The sequence below is a fragment of the Filicampus tigris genome, chromosome 20 (assembly GCF_054856515.1).
Source record: "Filicampus tigris isolate MCC_2025a chromosome 20, RoL_Ftig_1.0, whole genome shotgun sequence".
NCBI lineage: Eukaryota > Metazoa > Chordata > Actinopteri > Syngnathiformes > Syngnathidae > Filicampus > Filicampus tigris.
In genome coordinates this window covers 3,253,542-3,278,561 of record NC_141236.1, presented here as the reverse complement: position 1 = coordinate 3,278,561, position 25,020 = coordinate 3,253,542, and the positions used below count along the sequence as shown (strand labels likewise).

The 25,020-nt window shown below is 41.0% G+C and overlaps 2 protein-coding genes across 9 annotated transcripts in view; one reads left to right on the top strand and one right to left on the bottom strand.

Moving 5' to 3' along the window:
- ryr3 (ryanodine receptor 3) overlaps positions 1–25,020 on the top strand; it is an 83,414-nt gene that overhangs the window by 17,253 nt on the left and 41,141 nt on the right. For all 3 annotated transcript variants that reach the window (XM_086018036.1, XM_086018035.1, XM_086018034.1), the window contains exons 4-33: positions 997–1,011; positions 1,340–1,414; positions 2,253–2,331; positions 2,581–2,693; positions 4,765–4,864; positions 6,650–6,743; positions 7,573–7,647; positions 7,900–8,056; positions 10,369–10,533; positions 12,078–12,199; positions 12,299–12,479; positions 13,574–13,709; positions 15,762–15,857; positions 15,948–16,066; positions 16,473–16,606; positions 16,885–17,126; positions 18,327–18,519; positions 18,761–18,977; positions 19,195–19,299; positions 19,440–19,543; positions 19,908–19,991; positions 21,058–21,217; positions 21,305–21,449; positions 21,737–21,942; positions 22,021–22,195; positions 22,319–22,527; positions 22,731–22,894; positions 23,933–23,981; positions 24,091–24,251; positions 24,554–24,716. In XM_086018036.1, coding sequence (XP_085874162.1) covers positions 997–1,011; positions 1,340–1,414; positions 2,253–2,331; positions 2,581–2,693; positions 4,765–4,864; positions 6,650–6,743; positions 7,573–7,647; positions 7,900–8,056; positions 10,369–10,533; positions 12,078–12,199; positions 12,299–12,479; positions 13,574–13,709; positions 15,762–15,857; positions 15,948–16,066; positions 16,473–16,606; positions 16,885–17,126; positions 18,327–18,519; positions 18,761–18,977; positions 19,195–19,299; positions 19,440–19,543; positions 19,908–19,991; positions 21,058–21,217; positions 21,305–21,449; positions 21,737–21,942; positions 22,021–22,195; positions 22,319–22,527; positions 22,731–22,894; positions 23,933–23,981; positions 24,091–24,251; positions 24,554–24,716 — 4,038 coding nt within the window. The remainder of the gene's footprint in view (positions 1–996; positions 1,012–1,339; positions 1,415–2,252; positions 2,332–2,580; positions 2,694–4,764; positions 4,865–6,649; positions 6,744–7,572; positions 7,648–7,899; positions 8,057–10,368; positions 10,534–12,077; positions 12,200–12,298; positions 12,480–13,573; positions 13,710–15,761; positions 15,858–15,947; positions 16,067–16,472; positions 16,607–16,884; positions 17,127–18,326; positions 18,520–18,760; positions 18,978–19,194; positions 19,300–19,439; positions 19,544–19,907; positions 19,992–21,057; positions 21,218–21,304; positions 21,450–21,736; positions 21,943–22,020; positions 22,196–22,318; positions 22,528–22,730; positions 22,895–23,932; positions 23,982–24,090; positions 24,252–24,553; positions 24,717–25,020) is intronic.
- fmn1 (formin 1) overlaps positions 1–25,020 on the bottom strand; it is a 97,928-nt gene that overhangs the window by 43,128 nt on the left and 29,780 nt on the right. For 5 of the 6 annotated variants that reach the window (XM_086018048.1, XM_086018037.1, XM_086018039.1 and 2 more), the window contains 7 exons: positions 19,898–19,980; positions 19,431–19,798; positions 18,721–18,870; positions 18,313–18,529; positions 17,000–17,155; positions 5,253–5,357; positions 5,048–5,169 (listed from right to left, as the gene is read on the bottom strand). The gene's annotated coding sequence lies outside the window, so the exon portion shown is untranslated. The remainder of the gene's footprint in view (positions 1–5,047; positions 5,170–5,252; positions 5,358–16,999; positions 17,156–18,312; positions 18,530–18,720; positions 18,871–19,430; positions 19,799–19,897; positions 19,981–25,020) is intronic. The other variant, XM_086018040.1, reaches the window with a different exon arrangement.

Below are 25,020 nucleotides of genomic sequence, written 5' to 3'. Positions count from 1 at the left end.
TGTTTTAATTTCAACAGTTTTAAATTGATTTATGATCGACCAACAGATTTAAAAAAAAAGGCTGATGCAGATAATCGTCAAAACACCGATTAAGGATAAGGACGCCACTATTTTCCTTTATGCTGAAAGTGAATATCGGCTCCAAATATCGGTTATCGGCCTCCTTGTCTACTACTAATCGGTACTAGCCCTGAAAAAAACACATCCGTCTATCTCTAAAAGAGATATTCCTCTTTGATGTCATGATGATGATGATGCAAGCATCGACTCAAAAATAGCTTTTAGCTACCTGCACATCCCAATTTAGACTTGCACGGTCATACATCTGCAGATGGGATTCTATCATTTAAAAAAAAAACAGCTGACAGAGTTAAAGTGACTGCATGCGGTTAGGGTTTGACTTCAAAAGAAAATAAATCAGGAAAACCCCAAATGGCTGAAAGAAGCGACGGACTTGACTCTGCTCTGTATTTGAAGGCATCCATCAAGGTCGACACTTGAAATCTCAGCAAATTCAGACTTTGAGAAACAATCCTTCCTTGAAAATGCAACTTCCACCTCACCTCCTCCCCTCAAGCACACGCCCAGGCCAGCTGGGTAGCAATCTGTTTAGGATAGAGTACACCGAGAGGGTCACCGAAGCAAAGGTCACCATTCTTGGCGACCGTGTGTCAGCACAACAAGCCTGAAATACAGACGGGCTTGCCTCGCACCCTCTGCCTCCTCCACTCCCAGCTGTTGCTGGACACTCTCTCTGTTTTCCTTTTGATGAAACCCTCACAATTGTGTTTGCCCCCCCAAAAAAACTCTATAGGTGTGTAAAGTAAAAAGACTGTCCATGTTGATGTTGTTGTCCAACGTTTCTATTTTGGAGAACTTTCAAATTAACAGTGAAAAAGTCTATAAGTCAGAGAGAAAAACTGTTCGTGCGCACATTAATTAGAATGTAGACTGTTTGACAGTATCTTCTCTTTTTTTCCCCCCTTGTGCCACTAGAGGTTGATTAAAAAGGTAAGCAGAAATTAAATTAATTAACCTCAGTGGTGATGGAAGAAATGCTTGTCTTTCAAGTCTTTTTTGGCCAATGTCAATTTCCACCGTGCTATGTTGCATTTGTTATAGTGTAGCTATGTGCTATATTCGCAGTTGTGTATTTATTTATTGTTTTGTTGAAAGTTTATTTATCCTTTTATGTCTAACCTGCCTGCACTAGGAAAAATAATTTGTAGCTCATACGGCTTGCTTCAGTTAAAGTAAAAAAATGGAAGTCCTGGAACAACCATAAATTGTATTTGGAGGTTGGATTGCGATAATCCGGCAGTTTTTAATTTCCCGGCAGGCGGGTCAGGGGGGCGGACATCGGACCCTGCTCTATGGTCACGCCATCCTCCTGCGCCACTCCTTCAGTGGCATGGTGAGTAGAAACGCAAATTAAATGGGGGAATGTCAAACTGGAACAAACACTTGGGTACACCTTCCAATACAAAAATGTATGACTCAAAAAGTGAATTGTTAAAGTGGAAGTCAACCCCCCAAAGATTCTTTACAATTATATGTTGTATGCGCCCCCACTAGTCTAAACACAGCATTCTGATTACAATTGTGTTTGTGGAATATGAATTAAGCAGCAAAATCCACCTGTTTTAATCCATCTCAGGGGGTGGCCATTTTGTTTCTTGCTGTCGACTAAAAATGACATCACAGTTGCTCAGCGCTCAGGTAACAACCAATTACAGCTCAGCTTCAGAAAACAAGAGAGCCGTGATTGGTTGTCACCTGAGCCCTGTGATGTCATTTTCAATCGACAGCATGTGACAAAATGGCCACCCCCTGAGATGGATAAAAACGGGTGGATTTTGCTCCTTAACTCATATTCCACAAACACAATTGTAATCAGAATGCTGTGTTTAGACTAGTGGGGGCGCATACAACATATTGTAAAGACATTTTTCGAGTTGACTTCCTCAACTTGCATCCATTTTTTAGCTAGTTAGCTAGCTAGCTACATTGCTGGGTACATGGGAAAAATATCAATCAAATCAACAATATGTTATGGTTGTATGTATTTAATCATTGCTCTGTATCATACTGAGATGCGTTTCTAATATTTAGCCTCACAAATACTTTTATGTAACTGTGAGCTCTCAATATGATGCAGTGCAGTTCTACGCAGCAAATTAAAAATATTTCTCTTGGCTGCCACTTGTATGTAAAGGACCAACAATGCATATTTTCAATTGATTTTGTTGTAGTACCTGACCTGTTTGAAGACATCAAGGTCTCTGACAGACAAGTTGTCATTCGATGTGGGACTACAACAGGATTCAATAGGTACAGTACAGCTTTCTCTTCACTAGCGCTCATTAGCGCTCCTGCGTAGCCAGTTGAGCTTGACCTTAACCGCAACCTTGACACAAAATATCAACAGAACGGCTTCCTCACATGATGGTTATTTTTAATACTTCCTAGAATAGAAAGTCACCCAAACGCCGCCTTGGCCAGCAGGGCGTCTCATTTATCAGCTGTCGTACATTCCAACACCTCGTAATTGCTAATACGGAAGCTTGTCTGTATGAACAGGGGAGGCCTGCTGGTGGACCATCCACCCTGCCTCCAAGCAGAGGTCTGAAGGAGAGAAAGTCCGCATCGGAGATGACCTGATTCTCGTCAGCGTGTCAACAGAACGATACTTGGTCAGTTGACTCCCCTGCGCCATCGCACCGGTTTCAGGCCTACGTTTTCTCGACTGGTCACCAGCTATCATTCAATAAGCAATTGGCAAGCATGGAGAGAACGGGCACACTATCGTGCTGTCCCACAAGAATTTGACTAATAAAAAAACAAAACAAAACAAAAACATATTCGGTGTTGAACAATGGAACCTCTCAGGTTTAGTTGAATTTTTGATTAAATGTTTTTTTTTTTTTGAATGCGAATCATATGCATCATGTTAGCATGTTAGCATCAGCAGAAAACTGTTTCATACCACTCTGTGCCAGTTTTTCATACCACTTTGCTGTTGTTTTTCACATCTACATATTCCCTCTCACCACTTGCAGGAGAACGGAACTAAATATTGATTTCCCCGCGCGTCTGGAGGTTATGCTGGCGTTGTCTGCTTTGCTTCACTGTCGCTGTCTAACTACACAAGCAACGGGTGACAAGAACAGTGTAGGGGAGCTTACAACCTGCTTATCTGAAATAGAAATCACATTTCACTTTAATGTTGTTCTTTTTCTGCGCGACTATCTCCTACCTGAATTTATACCCTGTATGAGGAGAATCAAGAGCAAGGCAAACTGAGAAAAATTGTCACAAGCTGAACAGGGGAAGACAAATCGCAAAAAGGTGGAGTGGGGACGTGGCAAGCATACTAAAACGATCAGTAGCGTATTGTTGTGGCCATTTAGCCAGGCAAATGTGCTTTTAATGCAAAGCTGGCTAATGTCCAGACGTGCATATCCTCCGCTGGGAAATCTCCAGCAAATTTGGCTCGAGTCTTTCTTTCGAGGAATGGGGCGCTTGAGAGACCCAAAGCGAAAGTAATCAGAGCGTCATTACTGTTCGTGATCACACAAATCCATGTGAAGCCTCTAGCGTTTGTAGATTTATTTCTTACAGCTTAAAAAAAGATTTGGCTGTTTTTTAACGGTAAAAAGTCAGCAGATGTGGTTGCTGAAAAGCTGCCGAAAAATTACGGTAACACATTTTCAACGTTTACAATAGAAAATTTACTGCTACTGTTCATTTTACCCTTAAAAAATGTACTTAATTCAAGATTTTACTGTGAAAAAAAAAAAGGTATTACATTTTTTAAAAATGTTTTACCTGATCCAACCAGCACTTTTCTACCTTCAGCACTAAAAACGCTTCACTCATTTAATGATTGGTAGCATCAGGAGCAATTGGGGGTTCAGTATCTTGCTCAAGGATACTTCGACCTGGTCACAAAGGCCGGGGATCGAACCCACAACTGACAAATGGTAAAATACCAGCTGTGGTTGCTGACAGTACCGTTAAATTACAGTAAAACACACGGTATAATACGTATTCTCTACACATTACCACTGTAAAAATGTAAGTTTTGTATTATTTCTTGATTTACGGTAATTAAAAATATTCACTATGGTGACATACAATTTTAGATTTTATGGCTTTTGATTGTTGCTATTTGACAGTTTTTTTTACCGTAATTTCTACAAACTTTTTTTCTCTTACAGTGTGTGCTTGAAGTTCATTCGATTGATGTTGGATACATTAAAAACTTAATTGCGGGAAGGGCACATGTGCATAAAGCTTGTTGTAAGCTTGATACAGCCAAAACAGCAAGACTTCACTGCTGCGATGTCATTTGGGGCATGTCGTGCGATGGAAGTCGTTGTTCAGCATGTTGAGGTTTTGTTGAGCATCCACAAACGTGTAAATCCTGCCTGTAGGGAGGCTGGAGCAACGCCAAGCGCGTCTGCGGGAAGGAGTTATTGTTGAGAATGATCTGAGCATTGCTACTCCGGGAAGCGCTGATGATGAAGCGGTGCTTTTTAGCTAGCAGCCCTCTAACGCTGTTTGGCGGCACTTGATGATGAATGCAGAGGCTGCTTTAATATGTTTTCAAATCCCAACGCTGGGAGTTTACCGTCCCTCTGACGGGTGTTTGCTGATTCTTTGTGATCGTCTGAGCTTCCCCACTTCCTACTTCCAGTTTTACTGGGGTGTTAAGCTATTCTGTCTGTCTGTGTAAAACACTGTGACTCCTTTTTCTTGCAGCACCTCTCCATCTCTAATAGCAACATCCAGGTGGATGCATCCTTCATGCAAACCCTGTGGAACGTACAACCAACTTGCTCCTCAAGCAACATGGCTGTAGGCAAGTTGACGACATCAGGACTTACATGTTTTTATATAATTATACCATTGAATAGATTTAAAATGGGAATATCTCAGTGCATTACGCGCCCTAGGCAAACCACACTAAAAAGGCGTGCTGTTGAAAAAAATAAAAATATATATCGCATAAATATGCGCACCATCTGAGACATATAAAGCTTACCTTTTTGTCGTCCTCTTTGAATTTTTTGGTGCCATGTCCAAATCTGCTTTCCAGTTGGTGTTCAATGCATTCGGAAGGTATTCACTCCGCTTCACTTGATCCACATTTTGTTATGTTACAGCCTGAAATTAATTATTTTGTCCACTCAAAATTCAACACACTACACTATTAAAAATAGCAAAAACAACAAATCTCACGTACATACCGTAAGTATTCACAGCCTTTGTCACGAAGCTCAAAATTGATCTTAAATTCATCATTTTTTCACTGATCATCCTTGAGAGGTTCCTACAGCTTAACTGGAGTCCACCTGTAAAAAACTCAATTGATTGGACATGATTTGGAAAGGCACACACTTGTCCTCCAGGTGCCACAGTTGACAGTGCATGTCAGAGCACAAACCAAGCATCAAGTCAAAGGAATTGTCTGTAGACCTCCAGGACAGGATTGTCTTGAGGCAAAAATCTGGGTAAGGCTACAGAAAAAATGTCTGTGAACAAACCAGGACTCATCCCAGAGCTGGCCGTCCGTCTAATCTAATCGAGTAATCGGGGGAAAGGGCCTTAGTCAGGGAGGTGACCAATTCTCCATGGAGAGAGGAGAATCTTCAACCATCTCTGCGGCACTCCACCAATCAGACCTGTATGGTAAAGTGGCCAGCCGGAAGCCGCTCCTTTATAAAAGGCAGATGTCAGACCACCTGGAGTTTGCCAAAAAGCACTTGAAAGACTCTCAGACCATGAGAAAGAAAATTCTGTGGTCTGATGAGACAAAGATTGAGCTCTTTGGCGTGAATGCCAGGCATCATTTTGGAGGAAAACTAGGCACTGCTCATCACCTGACCAATACTATCCCCACAATGAAGTATGGTGGTGGCATTATGGGGTGTCGTGTGTAGAATTTTGAGAAAAAATGAAGTGGAATGAGCCTGTAATGTAACAAAATGTGAAAAAAGTGAAGCGCAGTTTAATGTAAATTCTTTCCGGATGCACTGTACATGTATTGAATATCCTTATAAAATGCACAGTGTATGCTTGTAATGCCTTTTCATTACTAGTGAATGTCATACTTCAACCCCCCCAAAAAAACATAAGACATTAAAGGGAAGTTAACCCCAACATTTTCTTTCCAATAATACGTTCTATGCGCCTCCACTAGTCGAAAGACAGCATTCTGATTGGTTGTTACCTCATGGCTCAGCTTCAGAAAACAGGTGAGTTGTGATTGGTTGTTACCTGAGCCCTGAGCAACTATGATGTCATTTTCAGTCGATAGAAGTGACAAAATGGCCGCAGATAGCTAAAAACCTTTGCTGGATTTAAACGCAATATTAATCAGAACCCTGTTTCAACAAGTAGGCAGGCATAGAACATATTCTTGAAAAAATATGTTTGGGTTGACTTCCCCTTTAAAATTAAACACAAGTATAACAAACTTAGTTTGTTTTAACACATTTCATTGAGATTTGAGATAATTGGAGTAAGTATTGACTACTATATATTATGAGACCATTTTTTTTTTTCAAAAATAATAACATTTACTTTTGTTTTATATATCCATAATATCAATATCAGGAGTCTCGTGTTACATTTGTTTCATTAGGGTATTTGGTTGGTGGTCATGTGATGCGTCTCTGCCGTGGACATGATGAAAGCTTGACCATCCCTGGAGCAGAAAGGAGTGAGGAGGAGCAGAGGTATTGTGACCCATTTTAGTTCAGCACCAAATTGTCTATTCAAGATTGGATTTTTTTTTTTTTTTTTTTTAAACGGTTGTGTAAGACTAATCAGAAAACTGTGACCAACCAAACCTGCTAAGTGGGCAATCAAACAAGATAAATGGGTCCTGTCTCTGTAATGCGCCGTGGCTTCACCGCCACAAGGAAATAAAATGAAAAGAACACGATGATAATGCTTAAGTGATCAATGAGGGTGACAACCTGTTCTCATGTTGTGGAGCTAATATTTTACCATTAGGCCTACTCGACACCGATGGCCAGAGAGCAACCTGAGAGATTCATTTTACCACTCATTGACAGAATTGTCCATTAGTTTGCCATTTGTACTCACTGTTTGGGTACTTAGTAGTGCACAGTTTAGACACCTACCTTGTAGTGGTTAGCATGTAAGCTACTAAGGCTAAAGTGAAATGCACACATTCTGCATGTGTTCAAACAGCGTGGCTTCGTAAAAGAGTGTGAGTACTTAACTTGCCTGCCTGCAGTCCAGACATGTCTCCCACTGAAAATGTAATGATCATTATGAAGCACAAAACTGCAAAACTATTTTGCAGCCACTACATCAATCCATTATTATTATATAATAATGCTTCCTTGCCGGATATTCAAATTTACATTTTAAAAAATTAAAAACAGTCCTTGCAACGCACAAACACTTCCGTCAATCATCACCTCAAGTGTTTGTAAAGTGCCTTCAACTACGGTCAGATTCTTGAGAAATGAGCTCCAGTTATCAATTTCCACTGTGACACAATAACGGAACCCCCACATTTCCATGTGCCCCCAGGATAGTCAACTACGAGGCAGGTAAGGTAGCGTCAAAAGCCCGCTCCCTGTGGAGACTGGAGCCTTTGAGGATCAGGTGGGTTGAGGTTCTGAATACACACGCATGCATGTTGATATGTCAATGGGTCTTGTCCTACATATACATTTCGACTTTGCCTCCATTTCGTCTGAGCCGTCACTACCGGTTATTACTTACTGCAAAAAACAACAGCCTATTCGGTTGTAAATTCAAGTGCTAAACAAGCATGCTTCATAACCACAATAGGATGTTGTTAGCTACTGCTGTAATATTCATGCCTAAAAACATAAAAGCTTGTGACGTGCGCAGCTGGAGTGGAAGTCACATTCGCTGGGGTCAGGCCTTCCGACTGCGCCACCTCTCAACCGGCCATTACCTGGCTCTGACTGAGGACCGGGGACTGGTCCTGCAAGACAGGGAGAGGTCCGACATCACGGCCACCTCCTTCTGCTTCAGGCCCTCCAAGGTCAGTGCTAAGGGACTTATGACATTTGACCCTTCTAGACATGATTTTCAGCACCTCCAAAGAAGAGCTCTTAAGTGTTTGCCAACCACATTGTCCTCATTGTACCTTTAGGAGTAGAACTGCTTGTGAAGAAAAGGTGCTGCTATTTTGTGCCGTTGGCACTTTATAATGGCAAAGAAACACTAACCACAGTTCAAATTAACCATATGAAGAAAACCATCATTTTTACAATGTATTTCTATTGTCAAAATCTGTACCAACCGTGCTGAACTATTTTCGCCTTTGAGGACCGTTGATGCCGAATGTGACTTTAAACGAGCCTTAAAGGGAAGTCAACCGCAAAAAAATTCTTTACAATAACAGTTTTATGCAGCCTCATTAATCTCAACTTGATATACTGATTAATATAGTGTTAGCGGAATACGAATTAAGAAGCAAAATCCAGCCGTTTTTAGCCATCTCAGGGGGCTGCCAATTTGTCACTTCTGTCGACTGAAAATGACATCACAGTTGCTCAGGGCTCAGATAACGACCAGTCAGCTTCAGGAAACAGGTGAGCTGTGATTGGTCATTACCTGAGATCTGAGCAACTTTGATGTCATTTTCAGTCGACACAAGTGACAAAATGGCCACCCCCAGACATGGCTAAAAACGGGTGGATTAGTGGTTATTCCACAAATGCAATATTTACCAGAATGGCTTGTTTCAAGTAGTTATCTTGAAAAAAAAAATGTTTGGATTGACTTCCACTTTAAAGTGTCTTAAATTACAGTTTCCAAAATGAAAGCAAGAATGGGCCACAGACAAAATAAAATTTTATTTTATTTTTAAATTTTATGAATAATTTCATAATAATGTTTATGGAACAACCAAACTGTTATACGTTGTTGTGTGAACAAGTACTTTATTTGAAGAATACCGTACCATAATCCGTATTTTCCGGATATAAGTCGCGTTTTTTTCCCCATAGTTTGGCCGGGGGGGCGACTTATACTCTTGAGCGACTTATGTGTGAAATTATTAACACATTATATCGTATCACTTTCCTTTTCAAGGTCAGCAAACAATACACCAAACAGCCACAGGAGAGCGTTCTAAGGCTGCATATAAACCTGCTTACAACGGGCAGAATAACCTGTAGTGTATATCATTTCACATGTTATTGTAACCCACATAATGAAACATAAAAATAAATCCGAAAAGCTATTAAAATGCATGAATAATTGAAACGGTTCAAATCTAATATTGTCTTAAATAAGTAATTAAAATAGTAGGATAAACAGGCAATTTGACTGTCTATCGAAACGATAACAACTACAATCCATCTATACAAACTGTTCCTTTAAAAGGCGCCGTGCCTGGCAGTGCATTATTAATTACTATTAAAGCAAAATGTATTTAAAATTCAAAATAATGTGATATTAACATTGCCCGGATGTAGTCGTTACAATAGTGAATGAAATGTCTGAAATGTAATCAAAGTGGCTTTAAGACACAATGTAAAAAGCAATAAATATGGCCTCTGCAAGGCTGCAGATACACTGTTTGAAGCTTGATTGCAGGTTTATTTTTCCCCTGACAGAAATAGAATAGTGGGATAGTGAGAGTCCAACTTTGTTTTTATAGTCATGTTCCCGATAGGGCTAATTATTGGACTCCAACAAATGCTTGCACCTTTTCCAGAATCAAAAGGTTTCAGGTATGATCCCAAGTTGTAAAAGTGAAATGTTAAAGTTACAAAAGCGGTACCTTTGAGAGTACCTTGTTCGTCTATTGACTGGGTCAATCTAAATATTTTCCACCGACTTCAATAAAGACTGTCTATAATCTTCAAATTTTGTGGGGCCTTTTCACAACTGCTGAGCAGACAACACTTCAACTTATCAAATGGTAATTGGCTGACTTACAGCCCTTTACCATTAGTGGGTCAGGACAAATCCCCCTCATCTAAATTAAAATTCACATTAGAAAGAAATTGGTCGATAGGCGCGTAAATTAACAAGATTTAGTGGATGTTGGGCTTTTTATTTCTTGACTCCCCTTTTCCCACACTCCCTCTGTCCTTGGTCAGGGGTCCATGCAGTTCTTCTAACATAAAGCTGCCCTTCGAGATATTACCCTGAGAACAAAGCCAATTTACAAAAATAGTTTCGATGAAGTTCAAACTTTTGCGTTCTACTTCATCACATGTCTTTCTGTGTTCCGCATTGGTTTTAATGTAGCACTTTCCAGCTTTCCTTAGGGGAAAAAGGTCGCTAACCATAATTATATCGTTGATGTAATATTTTCACATCTCTTTCATATTAAAACAGGAAAAAGGCGAGACAGGCCCAAAGAGAGACATTGACGGCATGGGTGTGCCGGAGATCAAATATGGCGATTCTGTCTGCTTCATCATGCATGTGGCAACTGGACTGTGGCTGTCCTATCAAGCGCCTGATGCCAAATCATCTCGTCTTGGACCCGTCAAAAGAAGGGTAAACTCACATCTCATTGGCATTATGAAGGACTATTAAACTATTTTGCATGTTTAGCCGAGAACTTATTTTTGAAAACAAAAAAAGAACAAGCCTCACGAGTATGTTTTTGTTTTGTTGTTCTTAACTTATGATTGTAGGATTCCTTTTACCCTTTTTAAATTGTTTTAAGATCTTGAAATATTGGCTATACTGCTTTATTATTATTGTTCTTTTCATAATTATTATTATTATTTGTTTCATAGCTCTGGGATTTTATTTTCAGTCAATACAATCAAACTGGAGCTGGAGCAACGTCCCAGAACGGAATATGTTCAACGTTAGCGGTTCCACTAACTGAACTTTGTCCACAGTGTCACATAGCAACACTGATAGTACGCTGACATTACATCTTGCATCTGTCTTCACTATCAGATTCGGAATGCTCCCGGCCCTTAATGCTGATATGCACATTGAAACATCACACTCTGTCAACCTAATGAGTTACTGTATATCCCAAACCATATTCCCATGCTAATGTTATGTTTATAGTCCACCCTACTCTTCACGACAAAGCGCACTGGCCACGAACAAGGCTCACACTCACTTCGACCAGACTCTCGCCTGACGTGAAACAACCGCTTGGTAAAAATGCTATAAAAGGCTCCACAGTGTTTGACATTCGCTAGCCTGACACGAGGAATGTTGGTCATCACTGGGCACCCAGCCAGGAACATCAAACATCTCCCTAGCTGTTGCCCGGTGGTCCCTGTAGCCGAGGCACCATGCCAGGGCGCCTGACATGGTGGCGCGTGGGGGTTTAGGGAAACTACGGTCAATTTACACCACCCTATCCCTCTTTTTGATTCTCGTGTTTGATTACAGCGAGTCAACTTGGAGTCCCACCCATAAACATGAGCATCCAGAGAATGCGTACCTCCGCGAAAGCCTGACAACTGCAAATATTATACCGTGCTAATTATATGCGTGTACGTATACTTACTATGGTATGCAAAGCGTCCGGATTGGACTTGGTGATTTGTGAAAACATACGTCTAGCAAGTGGCACTGATATTACATGTTCGGTACACATTCTGCATGTGTTCAAACAGCGTGGCTTCGTAAAAGAGTGGGAGTAGTTAACTCGCCTGCCTGCAGTCCAAATCTGTCTCTCATTGAAAATTGATTACCTTCGTAGTGTCTTCAATTGAATATCGATTGAAAAGGATTTACACATCATTGTATTTTGTTTTTATTTACGTTGTACACAACGTTCCAACTACATTGGAATTGGCCTTTTGCTTTTTTTTTTTTTTTTAAATCAAATGTCAATGAAAACAGCACGGTCAACTATCGTACATTTCATTCTAAAAAGAGATTTGGTAACAAAACAATGCTTGCAATATCTCAGTGTTGTTAAAAGTAAAGATAATATACAATTTTGGTCCACATTTTAGGAAGGAACATGATGTAAACACATTGTTTAGTTGGTCACATAAAATAATGTGTTGGGCATCGCAGTTTGGCACCTGTTTAGATTCTAAACACCATGTTTCCTAACATAGGCCTGCTTGCATTCTGAGGGCCACATGGATGACGGCTTGACTCTCCAGCGCTGTCAGCATGAAGAGTCGCAAGCTGCTCGCAACATCCGCAATACAACGTTCCTCTTCACCAACTTCATCAAGTAAGATTAATGAGGAGGCTTTCAAAGTTGATTGACCACGTAACAGTAGATGCCTAAGTGCCACAAAGCTTCTTCTATACACTTCCATCTTTTCTCAAGGGCTTTGGACAGCACGGCCGCGGGCGAGTCCATGGAGGTGGCCGGCTATGTGGAGGAAGTGCTACAGACGCTCAATGACCTGATCCAGTACTTCAAGCAGCCCGACTCGGAGCTGGAACATGAGGAGAAGCAATGCCTCCTGCGTTCGCTCATCAAACGTCAAGACCTCTTCAAAGAGGAGGTGAGCGAGAACCCGGAGGAGCTCGACTTGATTATGCAATGCGTCATGCGACGTTGATGTCTCTCGGTTGGCTGTGATTGCAGGGGCGACTCGTGGGCCAGAACTTTAGCCACGCTTTACAAGTGACTGAGTGACAGAGTAGCAAAATATTGTATACCTGTCTCAGTATAATGCATTGTAGTAGGGCTGTGCAATTAATCTAAATTCAATTACAATTACGATTGTTACGCTCCACGATTACAAAATTGGCATAATCATAAAAAATGATTATTAATATGCATTTCTACCTAATGCAATATGTTTGTTTACACAAGGAATTCATACTTGAATTTTTACAATCGTATCTTTTTAAAAAAATGATAGTAACTAATTTTATAATTTTGTTTGGTCCAAAAGGAACTTACTTACATTTATTTGTCTCTTTTATTATGTCTATTTTTTACATGTAAACATTTTCTTGTTTTGTACCCAAAAATAAATGATCATTTGAATAATCGTGATTTGTATTATTAAAAAAAAAAAAAATCATGATTAATGTTTTTTTCATAATCGAGTAGTCCTACAATGTAGTTCTATACCACTGCAAACCGCAATATTTATTTTTTCTAAATAGCACCTCAATGTCAGTGTATTAGCTCTTGTTATAGATCTGCACGGACCTGGCAAAAGTACTTGACCTCTGTATTTAAGTACTAAGTAGTAGTATCCATCCATTTTCTATGTCACTTATCTTTATTAAAATCACAGGTGAGCTGGAACCTATCCCAGCTGACTTCCAGTGAGAGGCAGTAGAAAGCACAGGTATCCGTTTTCAAAAAAGTGTACCTAATAGGATGTCTCGTTAGTCTATGTCTAGTATGTGCATTAGGTTATTATGGGTATTCTTCAATGTCAGGATTATGGTCAGTCTAAAATGAAGGGTGCCATAATTTCCATCAGCACGCAATGATGCACCTCATTGCTAAGTCCACAATGTTTTTGGCTCTAATACAAACATTGATTTGATGCCAAAAAAGACAAAAAAGTAATTAAAAAGCAAAACATTCTCATGATTTCGATTACGGATTCATCTTTGTCATGCTTTTCTTTCCCAGGGCATGCTAGCGCTCCTGTCAAAATGCATCGACCGGATGAACCTGTACAACAGCGCCGCCCACTTTGGGGAGAAGGCTGGTGAGGAGGCGGGGGCAGCATGGAAGGACATCCTCAACCTCCTCTATGAGCTCCTCGGTAAGTGGACCCGAGTGATGGATCTCTCAGCATAGTCAGCTGTCGACCCTGGCGAGACATGCATAATTCATCATCCTCCGGCGTGTTGCTCCTCCATCCTTTCCTTTTAACTTTTCACACGCTCGCTTTTCTTTTTTTCTTTTTTTTGTTGCCTGTTCCACTCTCCCCTCGCTTCACCTCCGTGTCCTCCCTTCCTGGAGAGAATGTCTGCATTTAGGTCACCATCCTCTCTAAGAGCACTGAGTGTCCTCATCATCCTTATGAGGCACGTCTGTTGCATTTTGGAGCAAATGACGAGCCAATGTCAAAATGCCAGCCATCACAGGTGCTGACATTCGCCTCCTCTCGTGGGGTCTATAATGAGTCATGAATGCTAACTGTGTAACCCTGAGAAGTTCTTCTTTGGACAACTCTGTCTTAGCTCATTTGTTTTGCTGTCATCAACGGCTTCCCAAACTCAGCTCTCCTTGACTGCCCTTGCATTCATCACCACGGCCTCACCGTCTTGCACCTGCACGCAATTACATACAACTGGCCTACTCTGAGAATTATTGTGTTGTGGCTCAGGTCAGTTTCATTTGGAAGATATTCTCAGTTTGTAGATTAAAAACCCGTGTTGCTGATTACTTTTACCGACTCCATCTTCGATGACTCCTCGCCATACGTAGACACATCAGACACCTAAAGTCTGGATTGTTTGAGCAATTGCAACTGAAAAAAACTCTCTCACACACCGTGTGAAAGGAAGCCCCGCCCACAGTTTTGCGGTGTTTCGGTTCAACGAACTGGTTCCCAATTCTAAAGGTTGTGTGCGTGTTTTATTTTACGATTGGAGGGACTGAGCCTTGGTTTCGTCCACATGCTCACGGTTGGGCACATGCACCAACGCACAATGTACACTTGTATTATGATGCGACTGGGATTCAACCACAAGTTATAAATGAAAACAACCACCTTGCAGTACGTCACAAAAGTGACTACTGTACACTCCACTTTTCACGTTTGGGGAAATATTTTATTCTAGCTTTTAACTGGACAGCATTGAAGAAATGACACTTTGCCACAATATAGTCACAGTGTACAGCTAGTCTAACATTTTAAATTCACTGTCCCTTCAAATAAGTCAACACACAGCCACGAATGTCTAAACTGCTGACAACAAAAGTGAGTACACCCCGAAGTGAAAAAGTCCAAATAGCGCCCAAAGTGCCAATATGTTGGGTGGCCGCCATTATTTGCGGGCCCTGCTTTTCACCAGAACATCACTCTGTGCTCACTTTTGTGAGATGCTGTATATTCTACAGTTTAGGATTAGAGTAAGTATGAGAACGGAACAAATAGATTCTCTAGTCAATTGTTGTATTGGCATGGCTGATCTTGCGGAATGTTGATGTCTTGTTAGGACGTTAATGCCTTGGTGGGATTATCTTGTGCCTTTTCAGCGTATTCTCAAATCACCACTAGTCTGTGCATAGTCTGTAACCTCAGGGTCCACTTGTTCTTATTCTCTCTCTGAATTATACATCCAGCCCTTGCACTGCTGCTCAGCCATTAGACAGTCCAAATTACTCCCCAAGTGCTGTTGAGCAGTTTAGCAGAAATGATCGCTCCAACGCCCTTGAATTATACTGTTGATAAATTAGGTTTGAATATGAAATCATGGGCATTTAGAAGGTTGTATGTCTATGCCCTATCATTTTCTGGCATCCAATGCGTAACCTGCTTCTTGTTCAAAGTCAGCTTGGAAATGTTTGAGCTCACCCATGCCCCTAATTTGGACGGGTGCTTAAGAAAATGGATGAATGGCCTGATTTTGAGTGACGTTTGCAATGGTGTCATAAAGTTCTTTCTAATAAATGGCCCCACTTTAGTACCTAAATAAGGTAATGTATTCAAAATACCTCTTAGTACGCAGTTCTACTCCATTACAAATTATAACGGTGCATTAAAAGTCAATATATATTTCTTTCGTTCTTCTGCACGTTCAAACATGATGCCTAATTCCTAAGACCGTGTGTTCAAAATATTTTTTGTGTGTGTGTTGCTGCTCAGCTGCATTAATTCGTGGAAACAGAAACAACTGCACGCAGTTCTCTCGGAACTTGGACTGGTTGGTCAGCAAACTGGAAAGACTCGAGTCATCATCAGGTATAAAAGCATTTTTTTTCCCTGCTTTTAAGATTATCAATCAAATAGAATCAATTGTGTATGCATCTCTTTTCTTTTTTTTTTTTCTAGGCATCCTGGAAGTTTTACACTGCGTCTTGATCGAAAGTCCAGAGGCTTTGAACATCATCCAAAGAGGACACATCAAATCCATCATCTCTTTGCTTTACAAACACGGACGCAACCACAAGGTGTCAAACGACTGCGTCTTATTTGTATTCCAAGTTTTTTTGTTTTTTTTTGTTTTCAGGAATGGAAGCTCACCCTACGAAATGTAAAACTAAACCTAGTACAAAGACAATTTATCCAGTCAAACAATTTATGTGTTACTTTCTTGAAGTCAAATCCAATAGTTCAAGGACGGTTGAATAAGGATTAACTGCACCCCTGTTGTTTTGATTTGAACTTTTTTTCATCTCATCTAAAGTGCAGCAGTGTAACCTTCTCCTGGAGGACAAGACTCTTCACACATTGAAAAAAAAAAAAACAAAAAAAAAAACGGAATCTCATTTAAATGTTTCGGCTATGACCTTAAATCAAGTTCATTTATGGTGATTATTTATCCTGCATATTGTCTTGATTGTCTTCCTCTGTCAGATTCTGGACGTGTTGTGCTCCCTTTGCGTATGTAACGGTGTGGCAGTGAGAGCCAATCAAAATCTGATATGTGACAACCTGCTTCCCAAAAGGGACCTGCTTCTTCAGACCCGACTAGTCAATGATGTTCATAGGTATGTCATGAAAATCTGTTCTGTTTTTCACTTAAATCAGGTGCTTGAACCTATTTGACATGCTTGAATGTTCTTCACCATAGCATGAGTTTCACTTAAACATTTGTTAGAATAACAACGTAATGGAATATCCATGTGTCCCAGTATCAACATCATCAGGAAAGATTGAAGAAATTGTTGATGGTCCTGTGGTTGGACACCATTTTGTGCTTTACCCCAAACAAGAACGATTGAAGTACACCAAATCGCGATATGTTTGTGTCTGTTTTCACTTCTAGCATGAGGCCTAACATCTTTCTGGGTGTGGCCGAAGGCTCGGCCCAATACAAAAAGTGGTATTTCGAGCTGGTGATCGATCAGGTGGACCACTTTGTAACGGGTGAATCGACTCACCTGAGGGTGGGCTGGGCAAACACAAAAGGCTACGCCCCGTATCCTGGTGGAGGCGAGGGATGGGGAGGCAACGGCGGCGGCGACGATCTCTACTCTTACAGCTTTGACGGTCTTCACCTGTGGTCAGGTGGGACTCTTCACTACCACTGGTTGAGCCTACGCAAGGCAAATGCATGCATTTCTTGCTGAACTTTAAAATCAAAGTACTTTCAAAGGTTTACTTATGTGTTCAGTATGCAGAGTTGTTTTTAAATTCTACAGTATATTTCCGAATGTATTATTAAGACACCGACAATATGGTGATTTTGGCTTGAGTGAAGTGAATAAAAAAAAAAGGACAGCAACAGGTGTGGGTGCACTTCCAGCCATTTTTGAAAATGACAAATGGTCAAACACATAAATACAAAATGAAGACACAAGCAAGGAGCATGGAGTAGACGCTTAAACCCACCAATACAACAGATTCCAGTCTCCTAAAGTCACATCAACACATGAGTGTGTGACTTTTCGCTTGATTATACCATAGAAGAGTTAATTTCTTTGCGTTCTCTCTACATTTATAATGATTTTTTTTCTTTAATCTATATTTCACAAAACAGTTGCCAGAGGTGTACATTCCGTCAGACAGACAGACCGATACGTCAGTCCGTCATTGATGGACGTCCGTTTTTCTGACGATTGATGGGACGCCTTTTAAAAATGACGTACTGACAAATGACGGAAGTGGGTTTCATCGTTATTCCGTCACGGGTGGACGCCCGTTTTTCCGATGTTTTTTGGGGAGACCGACTGACGAACCAACAGACGAACTAACTGACAGACTTTACCGACGGACCGACGATTACAATTCAGTTCGTCACGAAAACTGACGTATGACGGACGGGCACCGTGGCCGCTGATGAATAACGAATGACTGATCTGCAAAATTGAGTAAAATGCCCACTTCTGACATTTCCGATTTAGTTTTTTGGAACAGATTAACGTCATTTCAATTTATTAAAAAGGAGAACAATGATTTGATATACACGTCGTCACCCTTCATTCTGACCGACATTCTCAGTGCCTCTTCTGCCCACACACTAGTGAGAAAATTAAGCTTCATGAACCACTTGTGATATTTTGTCACTTCTCTAGATGGTGCTCTTGGTTTAACGATAAATGCTAATGCAATGCAAATGTATTACATTTCCACTACATCTTTAAACCAAGAGTGCCACCTAGAGGAGTCCAAAAATAACACACGTGATTCATGAAGCTTCACTTGACCATCATGTTGAGTCAACACCCATCTCTCCCCCTTTGTCTGTATTTACCTTATAATATTCAGGTCGCATCCCGCGGGCGGTGGCCTCTATTAATCAGCACCTGCTGACTTCGGACGACGTGGTGAGCTGCTGTCTGGACTTAGGCTCCCCGAGCATGTCCTTCCGGATCAACGGTCAGCCCGTGCAGGGAATGTTTGAAGATTTCAACACAGATGGATTCTTCTTCCCCGTCATCAGCTTCTCTGCTGGTGTCAAGTACGTTTCACTGGAAAGTAACCAAAAGAAGGCAAAGATGGTGAAGTCCGCTTAATGCCTTCCTATCCATGAGGGCCTTATTACGTAATAGCAGATGTGTGTTGTTCAGCGCTGAAGTTGAGTTGAACTAAAAAATTACAAGTCTCAAACATTTAGTGGGGACAAAAACACACAGTGAAGGGCAGTCTCCTATTTTCTTGCCTAATGTCACGCAGTGTTGTGTCACCACTTGTTTCATCAGGGTGCGTTTCTTGTTGGGCGGACGCCATGGAGATTTCAAGTTCCTGCCCCCCGCTGGTTACTCTCCATGCTACGAGGCGCTGCTGCCAAAGGAGAAGATGTACGTAGAGCCTGTGAAGGAGTACAAGAGGGATCACGAAGGGGTCCGAGACCTGTTGGGAACGACCCAGTTTCTCTCCCAGGCTTCCTTCATCCCCACACCGGTTGACACCAGCCAGGTGTGGGAGCTTCTATGCTCTTAATGCTTTTAATCTCACCGGTGCTAATTCAGGCTCTTCAATAATTTACTTTCATTTTACGGTTGTTTCGTCAAGGTTTTCAAAAGTTGTAACAAAAGCCAAAAATAATGTCCCAATAGGGAAAAAGATAAAATCACAACAAAACAACTATTTTTATCATCCTGCTGAACCATCTGTTCCTTGTCTGCCTGTGCAGATTGTTCTTCCGCCTCACATGGACAGCATCCGGGACAAGCTGGCAGAAAACATTCACGAACTGTGGGGGATGAACAAGATCGAGCTAGGATGGACGTATGGCAAGGTACACGTGCCGCGTAGTGTCACATCGAGTGCGCAAGTACAGCAGAACCGATGGACTGCAGATTGAGTGTGTTTGCCTTTACCTAACAGTAAAATGCAACATTTCATGGCTAATACTAGATATTGACTTACATGTTTCAGGTTCGGGATGACAACAAGAGGCAACACCCATGCCTTGTTGATTTTGCAAAGCTTCCTGAAACAGAAAGGAACTACAATCTGCAAATGTCCAGCGAAACACTTAAGTAAGGCCCCTCACTCAACTCATAAAGGCCACTGTCATTAAATGCTGTGTGAGGGCGGATTTACGCCAGAATAAAAGCAATGCTTGTAATGACTTCCATTCCAGTATTGATCTTCCAGGAACTGTTGCTCCTGAAGATGATCAGAGCCAAGTGCTGCCTCCTCTCACACTAAAACATTTGTACAAATTGTCTGGTTCCTCCTACTGGTCCATCATCACATCCAACACCATTTGCAGTGTATTATTTTATAATGAGCTGGAATGAAAATGTAGATGATAGATAAGATGAAATTGGCAAATGCATATTCAGTAAAAAGGCTATACATTCTGTTTATTTATTAGACTTTATATTTACTTATTCACAGGACCCTCATGGCTCTTGGATGTCATGTTGCCCAGGTCAATATTCATGCAGAGGACGATCTGAAGAAAATCAAACTTCCCAAAGAGTAAGTTAGTATTTGTCACTTTTGTGTGTTCTCATATGTAGAGTAGAATTACTTCAACATATTACAACAGTAGCTTCAAAAAATATACTATATGCATAGACTGTATATCTTCAAATATTGTATTAATAGCTGTTTTAATGAACACATTTTGCACAATTCATTTTCATTTTTAAATGTAATTTGTAATTAAGGCAAGGCAGCTTTATTTATATTGTGCATTTCATACACAATACACACAAGCTTCACATAATCAAAAATACAAGTAAAAGGATTTACAAACAAAAGAATTTACGACACTTAAAAGCAAAGAAAAAAAACACAAGCAGAAGAATTTAAGACATAAGCAAATAGGAATAATAATAATAATAATGATGGAATAAAGTAGTTTACGAAAATTATCAGTGTAATGATTAAACAATTAATTAATGTGTACATGTGTATGTAAATGATTTAATTAAAGAGAATATTTTCTACGCAGGACCACTAGTTGAAACAAGGCATTCTGATAAATATTGCGTGGAATAAGAGTTAATCCACCCATTTTTAGCCGTCTCTGGGGGTGGCCATTTTGTCACTTCTGTCGACTCAGATAACAACCAATCACGGCCTACCTGTTCTCTGAAGTTGAGCTGTGATTGGTCGTTACCTGAGCCCTGAGCAGTTGAGATGTCATTTTCAGTCGACAGAAGGGACAATTATATATTCCACAAAAGCAATATTAATCAGAATGCCGTGTTTCAAGTAGTGTTCCTGCATAGAACATATTCTTGAAAAAAATATGTTTGGGTTGATTTCACCTTTACAGCACCAAATATAACAGTACTTTTGATCATGTAAATGCTTAGTGGTCTTAGTGGATTTAAGAACAAATCGGACTGTATGTAACCGGGAGTAGCCACAGAAAACCCATGCAAACATGGGAAGAACATGCACACTCCACAAGACGAAGGGTTGAGTTGAGATTCCAAGCCCTAACTTCAGAACTCTTGAGACAAACATGCTGCCCACTCCCTCTACAGTATTCCCAAAAACGATGTGCAGTATTTTAATGATGTTTCGTTTCCAGTTACATGATGTCCAATGGATATAAGCCTGCCCCTCTGGACCTTTCCGATGTGAAGATGACTGTAGGCCAGGAGGTTCTTGTTGATAAGCTAGCAGAGAACGCACACAACGTATGGGCCAAAGACAGAATTAAACAGGGATGGACCTATGGAATCCAGCAGGTAGGAATCTGTTTTCTCCCCATTCTGCTGGCTTGACTGGATCGTGAATGACTGGTCAAACGTATTACTAACTGTTGTTTGTGCCAGGATTTAAAAAGCAGGCGTAATCCTCGCCTGGTGCCATATTCTTTACTTGATGAGCGCACTAAGAAGTCGAATAGAGACAGTCTGAGGGAGGCCATCAGGACGATGGTTGGCTATGGATATGAGATCGACCCTCCAGACCAGGAGGGTAAGAAACTTTGAGGGAATTGATGTTACTGGCAAAAAAATAATAAAAGTCAATGCACATAAAATGCAGTTTTCTCAAACAAACCAAAACAAAGTCAATGTTTATAAACAAGATGATTTTTCAACATTTTACAACAATGAATATTTCATTGGGAGCAAACTAGTATTGATTTGTTTTTGTCAATATTTGTGTGCATTTTCCATACTGATTAGAAAACCACAATATAAATCGTTTTTTTTAATGTACGGGTAACCATAGAGCTAACAGGATTATTGGACTTCTCCCAGCTGTCCACGTGACGGACAATCAGAGCATTGAGACTGTGCGATTCTTCCGCGTGGAGCAAACGTACGCAGTGAAAACCGGAAAGTGGTATTTTGAGTTTGACGCCCTGAGCGGAGGCGATATGAAGGTTGGCTGGGCCAGACCAGGCTGCAGACCTGATGTGGAGCTGGGAACAGACGACCAAGCCTTTGTCTTTGACGGACACAGGGTAAACCACATATATATATATAAAAACATTGTTACGTACTACGTTGAAAATTGCAACAAAAGGCTGGATTTTCTTAAGGCTCGGCGCTTACACGCGGGGAGCCGCTACTTCGGGCATCCATGGAAAAAAGGAGACGTAGTGGGATGCATGATCAACATGGAGGACAAATCGATTATTTTCACCCTGAATGGTGAACTCCTGATCACCAACAAAGGCTCAGAGCTTTGCTTCACTGACTTTGAGACAGAAGATGGTGAGGACTCCGCACTTAACAGAATTAATTTCATCAAAGAACAAAAGAATGACAATGATAGTAATTTTATTGACAGTGTTTTTCAAATTGTTCAAATGGTAAACAATCGCCCTCCCTCCCTAGGTTTTATCCCAGTTTGTAGCGTGGGCATGTCTCAGATCGGACGCATGAACCTCGGGAAGGATGCCAGCACCTTCAAATACTACACCATGTGTGGCCTTCAGGAAGGCTTCGAGCCCTTTGCTGTCAACATGAACCGAGAAATCACCATGTGGTTTAGCAAGCGCCTGCCCACTTTTGTCAATGTGCCACGGGATCACAGGGATATTGAGGTACTCTATATTATAAAACAATATCGGCGTGTGTGCTGTTTGTTGGTCTTTTGTTGTACTAGATTAAAGTACTGGATTATCACATTTAGCCATTACACTTACAAGAACAGGGCAAATTCAGTGTTTGAAATTGCCTGTAAAAGATTACCTGCAAAGTATGTAGTCATTCAATTTGGGCTTCATCATTGGGGGGCTGTGCCCAGGTGACAAGGATTGATGGGACAGTGGACAGCCCGCCCTGCCTTAAGGTCACCCACAAGACATTTGGCACCCAGAACAGCAACAATGAAATGATCTACTGCCGATTGAGCATGCCTGTGGAGTTCTTCTCTGCGGACATGCTACTTGAAGAATCCTTTAAACTCAGGTCAGACGTCTTTGCTGGATTTGAAATAAAAATTGGATGTATTTTTTTTTCTTTCTAACTTGAAGTACCGTATTTTCCGGACTATAAGCCGCTACTTTTCCCTTAGGTTTTAGAACCATGTGGCTTATATAAAGGTGCGGCTATTCTGTGCTTTTTTCTTACACCGCTAGGGGCGGAATTACAATACAATAGCCATTAACAGGATGTGACTGCAGGTGCAGGAGTCCAACAGGCAAGGGCGCTATGCACTAGGTTATGAATTAGGTGGTTTGCGGAAGTACAGCAATAAAAGGTGGACGTTAACTGGAGTGGCAGCGGGCAGCGAAATGAAGATAAGTGCTGTTTATTTTCTCTTGGTTCTGTTCAGTTTTAATCAGCAAAGTTGCTGCCATGTTTAAAAGGCACTGTTAGGAAAGAATCTGTTTAGGTACATACATGTACATTTACAGTTAAAAAAATCATTCTGTAAATGCAGTAAATATCTAATTTTCCACCATAGATAGGTGCGGCTTATAGTCCGGAAAACACGGTAATCATTTTTTCTAATGGCAATGATAAATGTGATCACTTTAATTGGTGCTGATTTGCTGCGCAAGAGGAAGTGAAGAGGAAGTCAACCCCAAAATTTTCTTGACAAGAATATGTCCAATGCAGGCCCTTGATTAATATTGTGTTTGTGGATTTAACATGCAAAATCCACCAGCGGGCGACCATTTTGACAGTTTCCCTCGATTGACATCGCAGTTGCTCAGGGCTCAGGTAACGACCAATCATGACTGAGCTTCAGGAAACAGGTGAGCCGTGATTGCTCGTTACCTGAACCCTGAGCAACTGTGATGTCATTTTCAATCGACAGAAATGACAAAATGGCCACACCTGAGATGGCTAAAAACAGGTGGATTTTGCTGCTTAACTGATATTCCACAAACGCAACATTAATCAGAATGTCATGTTTAGACTAGTGAAGGCACATAGAATATATTACTGCAAAGATTTTTGGGGGGTTGACTTTCCCTTTTCCTAATTTGTTCTTTGTAGCCATCCTCCAAAAGAAGATGCGGCTACGGACTACGGGAGCATCACAACTGTAAATGAAGCAGTATTTTTTTTAACCAAACTTAACATATTAATAATACAGCAAGTGGTTCATGGATGTAAAGTAGTTTCATGTGTTCTGCGGTGTGTGCTCATGACAGTACTACCACTCGGTGCGAGTGTTTGCCGGGCAGGACCCCGCGTCTGTGTGGGTGGGCTGGGTCACGCCGGACTATCATTACTATTCAAAGAACTTCAGCCTCAACAAGACGAGAACAGTCACTGTCACCTTGGGGGACGAGAGGGGCCGGGTCCATGAGAGGCAAGTCCCCTGCTTTTGTCTTGACTTATGGGATTGTCATTGACCTTTGTTTGCGAAGACACCTTAACACTGTGTTTTAATTAGTGAGCGGTTCAGTATTGTATTCAAACATTGATATCGCTGTTGAATATGGCAATTTGCTGGACTTTGTTTCAGTTCTTTTTAGATGTTCCTTTGACTCTAGAAAGAATTCTTGATCTGAACGAAACCTCCTTTTATCTATTAAAGCCTTTTATACATTGATGGAGACAAATGGTGGAGGTCTGCCCTCTCAGCACTCTTTTTCTTACTATCGACATTAGTGTCCAGAGAAGTAACTGCTATATGGTGTGTGGAGCGGAAGCAATCGGCCCTTCTTCATCCAGCCGCTCCAACTCTGACGTGGAGATTGGCTGTCTGATGGACCTGGCTACCGGCCTCGTCTCCTTCACTGTCAACGGCAAGGAGCTGCCTACCACATATCAGGTCAATAAAAGGCGAGCATGAAAATAGAAAGGTCTATTAACGTTTTTTTTTTTTTTTTTTTTTGCAGTGTATGGTATGTTTTATTCCTATGTGACTTTATTCTCATTATTTTAGCGATTCAGTCACTATATTCGTTCTAAAATACAAGGTTTCCACTGGTTAGTGCTCTCAGCTCCATAACAATAAACTTGCCGCTGCCTACACATTAGTATTCAACAAACATTCAAGCGATTTGTCTTTCCTAAAGGGAAACAAGTTTGCGCTGTAGTAATTGACTTCGGCAGACTTTTGCAATTCTGTGTTC